Source organism: Salvia hispanica, chromosome 5 (assembly GCF_029641045.1).
Source record: "Salvia hispanica isolate PSC_SH4W2 chromosome 5, Shi_PSC_v1, whole genome shotgun sequence".
In the NCBI taxonomy this organism is placed as follows: domain Eukaryota; kingdom Viridiplantae; phylum Streptophyta; class Magnoliopsida; order Lamiales; family Lamiaceae; genus Salvia; species Salvia hispanica.
The window spans coordinates 38,518,233-38,527,605 of record NC_142696.1 but is presented as its reverse complement, the minus strand read 5'-3'; the positions used below and the strand labels follow the sequence as shown (position 1 = coordinate 38,527,605).

The following is a 9,373-nucleotide window of genomic DNA, read 5'->3' as shown; positions in this document are numbered from 1 at the left end:
GGACGTTGTTGGGCACGCACAGCGCCCTTAGGCAATGCGACGATCCGGACGAAGCCCAATACCTCAAGAAGATGATCGATGCTCTCCAGCGCCAATTGGGAATGCTTTAGACTAGACTTTTTTATCTGTAGTGTACTTGTTTTTTGTTTCCACTTTTGTAACTTTTTTTTAATTAAGTAAATGTAGGATTTGTCTTTAAATTGTGGTGCTTTCTTATTTATTTTGCTTGACATTTTTGCAAACATAAAATTTTAATACAAAATAGTAGTTAAAACTATAGGGCGGACTATAGGGCATCCCACTGCAGATGGATGAGTAGGAAGATAAAAAATGTTGATGTGGCAAAGGATAGGGCGCTCCACAGTTAGAGGTAGACATGGCCAAACCAAACCGGCCCACCGGTTAACCGCCGGTTTTGAACCGGCGGTTCGGAACCGGAGGACGGTTCCGGTTCGAAATCCAGTTACGGTTCGACATACGGTTCGGTTACGGTTCAACAAAATTTGAAACCGTAACCGGCGGTTAACCGCCGGTTCGCCGGTTAACCGGAAAAAAATGGTCATCGCCGGTAGGTTCGTGGGGTTGCAGGGGTAGGGTCGGAAAAGGACGGTTAACCGCCGGTTTTCGGTCAGAAACCGGCGGTTCGTGTCGAAAAACCGGTGGTTTCTGAAACAAAACCGCCGGTTTCCGACGGTTCGGGGGTAGGGTTGCAGGCGTAGGGCGTAGGGTTGCAGCGTAGACCTGAAAAGGTGTCGGAAACCGCTGGTTTTCGGTCAGAAACCGGCGGTTTTCTGACACGAACCGGCGGTTCCGTCAGAAAACCGCCGGTTTCTGACCAAAAACCGGCGGTTCCGACCGTTTTCAAAATTTGAATTTCAAAATTTAAATTTAAGTTGAGCTCAAGTCCTTTTCCTTTTTTTTCTTTTTTTTTTCTAATTGTTTCAACTTTACTTTTAATATATTTTTTGTAAATTGTAATTTTGTATCTATATTTTAAATTCAAGTGTATAGTTGTATACTTGTATTGTTGTATTTTGTAAGTTGTAACTTGTAATTGTATTGTAGAAATTTACATTCAAAGTTTCAAATCAATAAAATTGCAATTCTTTATCGTTATCAATTTCTCTTTGGATTGTACTATAGAATTTAGAAGTAATAACTATAAGATTTAAAAAAAAAAAAAAAAAGCAAACCGGAACCGAACCGGAACCGGCGAAAAACCGGCGGTTATTAACCGGAACCGGAACCGCCGTGACCGCCGGTTAAACCGGAACCGGACCGTCATAGCCGGGCCGGTTACGGTTCAAGCATGTCATGAACCGGAACCGGCGGTTTTACGAACCGTGGCCACGTCTAGTTAGAGGTGGCCAAACCAAACCGAACCGCCGGTTCCCAACCGGCGGGTCGGAACCGGAACCGGAACCGGACGACGGCTCCGGTTTGAAATCCGGTTTCACGGTTATAACGGTTCGGTTACGGTTCCAAAAATACGAAACCGGAACCGGCGGTTAACCGCCGGTTAAGCGGGAATATGTAGCTGTCGCCGGTAGGTTCCTAGGGTTGCAGGCATAGGGCTGAAAAAGGCCGGAAAACCGCCGGTTTGTGTCGGAAAACCGGCGGTTTCTGACACAAAACCGCCGGTTCCCGACGGTTCAGGGCTAGGTTCAGGCGTAGACGTGTAGGGTTGCAGCGTAGGGTCTGAAAAGATGTCGGAAACCGCCGGTTTTCTGACATACAAACCGGCGGTTCGGTCAGAAAACTGGCGGTTTTCGACCGTTTTCAAATTTGAAATTCAATTTTTTTTTTTTTTTAATATCAAATTTTTCCCCCATTTTTCATCTATAAATACCCCCTTCTTCATCCCTTCTACTCACCCCATTCTTGTGTTAACAAGTATTTCTCTCTCAATCTCCAATTCTCTATTCTCTACCTCATTGGCTCATTCTCTCAATTTGCTCTCTACTTGTTTACTTAAGTTGTACTTGTATTGTTGTATTTTGTAACTTGTAATTGTATTGTAGAAATTTACATTCAAAGTTTCAAATCAATAAAGTTGCAATTCTTTATCGTTATCGTTATCAATTCTCTTTGGATTTTACTATAGAATTGCAATAAAAGTTATAACTCTAAGATTTAAATAACTCTAAGATTTAAAAAAAAAAATGAACCGGAACCGAACCGGAACCGGAACCGGCGGTAACCGGCGGTTAAACTGGAACCGGATAACCGGTATCTGGGCCGATTACGGTTCAAGCTTTCGACGAACCGGAACCGCCGATTTCGAACCGGAACCGGCGGTTTTCGAATCGTGGCCACCTCTACCCACAGTGGATGCTCTAATAGACTATTATACCCTTACATAATTTTATTTATTTAAAATGTTTTACATTTTATTATAATTAATTCTATTCTTTGAATTCAAAATTTACACGTCTCGAAATATACCCGTTATACAATGAATTTCCACCCATTTTTTTTTCATTTATTATCCTTTAATATAATCTAAACCACATTCATCTAAATTCTCTCTTATTTTTTCTCAAAAAGAGTTTGAGCTCCAAAATAATGTATCTCAAGGTGTTTGAGCTCTAAAATTGTCCAAATTGTTTCAATTATATATTTTATGACTTTTAATAAAAAGTTAGTGTAGGTTTTTAATGGTTTTTTATTTTAATTAAATAGAATAAAAAAACCAAAAATGGAATTCGTTTCGCAGGTAAGGAATGATGTGAGTTTAATTTTAAATAAAAAATACGATAAAATGTTGGGTGAGATCCATAAAGTTTGTTATGAGTAATATTACACAAATTATTCAAGGGTGTTTTAGTAGTGCTAAGCATCAACATTGCCGCCCATAAAGATTAAAAAATAATAAAAATAGATTATTATACTCTTTTTTCTGTGTTAAATATAATTATATTTTATTATAAATGTTAACTAACAATCTTTGTTTTTACATTACATAATTTTCATTTATTTAAAATTTTAAAATATCATGATTAGTTATATTATTTAAATATAAAGTTATATATTTTTTATTTAATAAAACTTTGTAGTAGTATTAATTTGTTCATAATCTTGTTTTGAATTTTTTTAATTATAAATTTTGTATTGTTTAAACTGATTTAACGCATACTGATTCATCCCTCTAGATAATGAATTCTATATACTGATATATCATACTATATCTATTTATGATAATAAAATAATATTAGTATATGATTAGTGTAACATCGTATTCCAAGAGATTAATTATTTGAAAATTTTGATAGTTTTATTTGTTATATTTTGTTAAAAGCATAAAATAATTATTTGAATTCAAAATTTACACACCACTCGAAATATGCCTTGTGCAACGGATTCTACCTATTTTTTGGTTTTTTCTTTAATTTTCCGTTAACACGTTCTAAATTTATCAGTAACTCCTATTCAATTCTACCCATTTTTTGGTTTTTTCTTTAATTTTCCGTTAACACATTCTAAATATAGCCATAACTCCGATTCATCAAAATTTTCTCTTGTTTCACATTGGTTGGAACGATGTGACTCTTAAATATTATTTCTCGAAAAAGGCATCTAAGTTTTAAAAATTTTCATATTGTTTAAATTATGTATTTTGTTGTCTTTTAATAAAATGTTAGTTTGGGTTTTTTAAGGATTTTTTTAATTAAATTTAATAAATAAAGTATAATACTAAATAGAAAAAAATAAAATAATAAACTCCATTTCTTAGTTTTATTTTTTAAATAAAAATTGTGATAAAAAATTGTGTGATGACCAATATTATACTACTCCTTGTTTCATGGTTTTTTTCAAAATGAAGAAACTGCCTAGTTTTGAATTTACAGTTTCACTTTCAGTAACTTTGCGCGTGAAGACTCTGCACAAACAGATACTGCAAAAAGATTGTTGGTTACAAAGCTGGCAGTGCAGTGCCCAATTATATCCATTTCAACACGCATAAATTTCTACTGATTTTTAATCAATTTAATTAATATTTTTTAATTTTTTATGTGTCACCCTTCCTCTATTAGTGAGTCATAGTATACATGTTTTACATTTCTTATCTGTAATTTTGAAAATTTGAATATGTAGTTTTGTAGCACTGTACTCCGTAAAAAAGGAATAATACGACGGGCTTAAATATTAAATGAAATGATGAGATATCCTAAAATCCCTTAATAATAGTTTTAGCAGTTCAAATGTAGATATATTCAATTTAATTATTTCCGGAGATATATTTGGAGCAACTACTACATTCACATTGCAACATCAAAGAATAATATTAACACAAATCAATTCAATTTTTGGATAAAAATTATGTGAATTTTGTCCTAGAAAAAAACCTTGATATAAATGAAATAAGATATTCGCACTCTAACCAAATGCTTTCACAATACAATAATATAAATCAAATAAACATGTTTCGTATACTAGCGTATATATGTCAATCTTTATACGAATAATAAAATTTTAAATTTGTTATTTATACTCGTAATCTTGAATTTTGGCAAATATCCCTGATTGATATCCTACACCGATAGTATAACCAAAATAAATAAATAGCACTCCACATTTTAACATGTTTAGGTAAACTGAAATATTATTCAATAAAAAATACTACCAGCGAAAAAATCTCAAAATCTTGAATCTAGCTACAATAATTATATTTTTCCATTGTGATTTATCGTCCACAGCTAATGATCATATATTTTTCTACACTGATTCGTTTGTATAAAATCTATCCCGAGAGCGTATAATTAATTATTATTTCTTTAAATAAAGGATGGAAATAAATGAATGGCAATCAAATCGAGAATCGAACGGTCATATTATTGGCCGTTGGATTTCCACGACAAAATCCACCCGTCACTTCGATTCCCCAGTAGAGATAATTATTAAAAAAAAAAAAAAAGGAAAAAAATCACGGACCCCACTTCGTAATTTTCAAGCAGTTGAATAACAAAATCAAGTCCGATGACGTGGCGTGCCGAAACAAAATATAAATAGCCACGCCTGTGATAGCCTATTTACCATCGAACACAAGGGTTTGGAGAGCGAAAGGGGTTTTATTAAGTGAGAGAGTGTGAAATTAGGGTTTGGGAAACAATGTCTGACGGCGATGTGAAGAAGGGATCTGTCAAGTGGTTCAACGATCAGAAGGGCTTCGGCTTCATCACTCCCGATGACGGCACCGAGGATCTCTTCGTCCACCAATCCTCCATCAAATCCGACGGATTCCGCAGCCTCGGCGACGGCGAGGCCGTCGAGTACACCGTCGAGTACGGCAGCGACGGCCGCGCCAAGGCGGCCAACGTGACCGGACCTGATGGCGCATCTGTGCAGGGCAGCACCCGCGGCGGAGGCGGCGGTGGCGGCGGCGGCTACGGAGGAGGAGGCAGAGGCGGCTACAACGGAGGAGGAGGCAGAGATCGCGGCTACGGCGGCGGCGGTGGCTACGGAGGTGGTGGCGGTGGCTACGGAGGTGGCGGCGGCGGCTACGGAGGAGGTGGCGGTGGCTACGGAGGCGGCGGCGGCAGCGGCTGCTTCAAGTGCGGCGAGAACGGTCACATGGCTAGGGAGTGCCCGACCGGAGGTGGTGGAGGCGGCGGCGGTGGCCGTTATGGTGGTGGTGGCGGTGGAGGCCGTGGTGGCGGCGGCTGCTACAACTGCGGTGAGGAAGGGCATTTCTCTCGCGAGTGCCCTAACTCTAACCGTTAGATCTGCTTCCGATTCCGTCAGTAGCTGTTTCCGAGCTTGGTTTATGTTTATCTTTGTTTTCTGGTCTGGTCTAGTGGTCTAGGATTTCTCATATGGTACTGCATAATGGGATTTGTGGTGTGGGCAAGACACTTTTGGGTTTCTCTACTGTCTGTTCCCCAGATTTCTCATGTTTCCTTAGGGTTTGAATATTTTGAATGTGATGTTGGTCTATCTCTATTTTTGTCCACAAATGTATACATGCGTACATGTATGAACATGTTGGTTGGCAATCTATCAAATGAATTGAGTGTTTCTCTATTTTAAATGTTTCTTCTATTGCCCGTTTTTCAATTCATTATAGTGCTCTGTTTTTTAACTTGCTTGAATCAAAATCGATTAAGACGGGAGATGGAAACCACCATAGTTTGATGATATATTTCTCTCGGATATGTTAATTATATGTGCCAAATTGATCCGAATTAGTGATGTTATGTCGGAACTAGCTAATTTACAAAAGCAACATCGATTCAATTTTGTTTGGCATCTGAATATTTTGATAGCGACGTTGATGTTAAATGATTAATCTGATTTCATTTACTGGGAGAGAAATCTTTCTTTTGTTTGGGTTATGCGATGAATGTTTGATGAGTTCTTCTGTATCAACATTCTTATGTACATCTCAACATTTGTCTGTTTCAAGTTTTAATCAATAATTGTCGAGAATTGAATTTGTATTTCGAGGGAACTTTTAGAGACGATTTAGGCAGTGAATTCACCAATGCCATAGTTTTTTGGCTTGAACATTCTGGACTCTTCTTGAAAGGTACAACCAAAAGAAAGCTCTCTACACTAAAATTACACACTTTTTTCTCAGAAAACGGCACAAAATTGTTTCATATTTAACTGCATTGGCTCAAAGGGCGTGGCGATGGGTGGTGTTGGCCCTGAGAGGCGGCATTGGAGCGGCGGCAGCAGGTGAATGTGGCGGAGGCGGCTGAGGTAGGCATTGGTAGCATTTGGTGAAAAGCCCAAATGTGTCGATTTGGTGAATGAAATTAGTCATACTAGCCCATCCACCAAACCCAAATCCAACTATTAGAACCCACACTACCACAAATATGTTGATCAAATACGCACCCACCCATCTCCCAAAGTACTTCGAAGGCTGCTCCACTGCATTCTGCATTAGGCCCATTAAATATGAAGGTCAAATTAACCTCTTGATCTCGAGCTCGATAAGTATAAAAGTTCGAATTTGTGGGTTAATGTGGGTGTTACCTCTCGTGCTGCGGCTGATCTGAAGGTGAAAATGTGAGCCAGGGCCGGGATAATGTAGACGGTAAAGCTAACGAGGAGCGATCCAACGGTGGAGTTGATGGGGCCGAAGAACGGGAAGATGATGGCCAAGAACCAGATCGGGATCACCACTGGCAGCCGTGCCATCGCCCTCTTGCACAAGCTCTTGCACTCGTGCAACCCTATGGCCTTCTCCCACACGAAATACAGCGGGGTGCAAGCAAACCCGAATGTTATAAACTGCACCACAAACAACTATAGTGTTAACAGATGGCTTCAATGAATGGCCTTACTAATTGTGTGGTTTCAAGATTTTGCCTGGTGGATTAGCATCAAGATTACTGCCATGTCCTTGAATGGAGATCTTGGGAGGAGAGAGAAAGCATTGGAATGATTCAGCAGCAAATCCCCAAAAGCCCAATACACAGCTGATGCAGAGGGGAGGGTCAGAGTCAACACATATAGTGTTGCTAAGAGATAAATGGCCTTGAATTTCTGTGGCTTCCACATTGCGTGCATGATCTCTCTGTCCACAACACCAAAAAAACATCCAACATTTATTATTTGTCTGAAAAAAACCCAATAAATTCACAGCATTGAATCCTAAAGCACACGACCCCCCACATCTTGCTACCTAGAGATGGTGTTATCTCTTCATTAATTGATCTCTTACTCAAAAGAAATATGTACCATTTATTGTGTAATGTCATTTCGTAGCTCATTAGGACAGAGTGCATATATGTTCGGGCTTTACAATTGAATCAATACAAATATTTCAACCTTTTTCACTTGCATCAATTTTATCATAAGGGCTTTATATGAACAAAAGTAAGGCTTTATAGATACACACTCCAAAGGGCAAAAGTGTTCCCAAGAAAGTGCGTTTCTTTTCACCTTAGCACGCCTAAGGAAATGGCAGTGTTTGAAAACGACTAAATATAGCATGAAAAAGGCATGACATTGAACTTTAAAGAATTGTTTTATGAAAAATAAAAGTGATTGGTCACTTGATTCCATGTCTGGATGTCTATATTTGTCCATGTTCAGTCCCTTTTAAATTAGTATAAAGCTTAAAGAATCTCAAAACTCCCTGCAAATCTACCTTTTAACCCCCACCAGACAGAGCATTTGTAATAGTAGTAGTAGTAGTAGTAGTATTTTTATAGTATTTGAATGTCTTACACAGTCACAGCATGTCCCCCAAATGTGTATAGAATGTTTGTGGCTCCAGTGAAATACAACACCATCTTGGTTGGGCCCGAGTGCGTTACGCCCTCGACCTATATTATACACGACGCGCGAACAAATTATCATTAGTGACTCGTCGTAACCGAATAAGAAGTAAATTGAAGCGAGTTGGTACCTGGCCATGAAGTAGAGATGCAATGGTGAGGTACCAAGCTGTGTAAGTGGTCATGATTAGGCCAAGAAATGACCAAATCCTATAGTTGTGGAAAGATGGAATGAAAACAGTTGTTGCACAACATGCCCCAAAGATGTATGTCCATGTCCTCTTGTCCAAATTGTCATTTATGTAGTAGATATTGCTGCACAACAGTTTCAAATCAACCAATTTCTCACAAAACATTATACTATTATAAAGTTTTAAATCAGCAGAAGTTCTAAGCAAACAGTACCTAGCACAAGCAATGAGTTGAATCACAGATCCAAACAAGAGGAAGGTGCAGTTAAATGCCAATCCCACATTCCTCCAGTGCTTCCCAAGAAGCCCATCAAGAACTTCAAACCACTGTTTCCCCCCCCCCCCCCCCCCAAAAAAAAGTAACCAAAATTAGCAAAACATGAAATTAAAAATTCCTAGTATAATAATTGTAGTATTATTATTACCTGAATAACATGGTTCCTAAAAACCACCTTCTCCCTCTCCTTCCTAGTCCTATACTCAACATAGAGAATGCTAATGAGATATGCAGTCCAGCTCCCAAGCAATCCATAAAACAGCTGGAACAAAATCCCTGACGTCATCCCCAGCTGCGAGAACGAATACGGCAACGTCAGCAGCACTTGAGCCACCTGCAAAACTCACACCCATTACTTCACCCGCTCTAATTTGTTCCCCAGCATTTTTCACAACAAAAAAAATTCAATCTTTTTTCTATAGCATCGAAGAAAATTAGGAACCTGGTTGGAAGCGCAGCTGAACCAAGCGTCGTAGGCGGAGCCGCCGTGCCAGAGGAGCTTCGAGATTCTTGATTTCATGGTTGAGGGCTTCCCCTCGGCCTCCATTTCCACGTAGTTTCCGACCACCGCGCTCTCCGCCGCCTTGTCGGAAGACTCCATCCCTCTTTCTGTGTCTTAGTGTGAATGTGAGTGTGCAATGCAGCATGAATTGAAGAAGCCTGTGTGACTATAT

At 38.9% G+C, this 9,373-nt stretch overlaps 2 protein-coding genes across 2 annotated transcripts; one reads left to right on the top strand and one right to left on the bottom strand.

Moving 5' to 3' along the window:
- Positions 1 to 5,029: 5,029 nt before the first annotated feature.
- On the top strand, positions 5,030 to 6,021 carry LOC148926799 (cold shock domain-containing protein 4-like). Its single transcript, XM_089058755.1, has one exon. It carries the CDS (start codon positions 5,110 to 5,112, stop codon positions 5,719 to 5,721), a length of 612 nt encoding a protein of 203 aa, XP_088914881.1. The 5' UTR covers positions 5,030 to 5,109; the 3' UTR covers positions 5,722 to 6,021.
- Positions 6,022 to 6,416: 395 nt separating this feature from the next.
- LOC148926798 (auxin transporter-like protein 5) lies at positions 6,417 to 9,373 on the bottom strand. The gene is made up of 8 exons (XM_089058754.1): positions 9,142 to 9,373; positions 8,848 to 9,033; positions 8,637 to 8,749; positions 8,363 to 8,546; positions 8,182 to 8,279; positions 7,318 to 7,525; positions 6,982 to 7,239; positions 6,417 to 6,883 (listed from the first exon to the last, which is right to left on the bottom strand). The coding sequence occupies exons 1-8, from the start codon at positions 9,298 to 9,300 to the stop codon at positions 6,617 to 6,619; spliced, it is 1,473 nt and encodes a 490-aa protein (XP_088914880.1). The 5' UTR covers positions 9,301 to 9,373; the 3' UTR covers positions 6,417 to 6,616.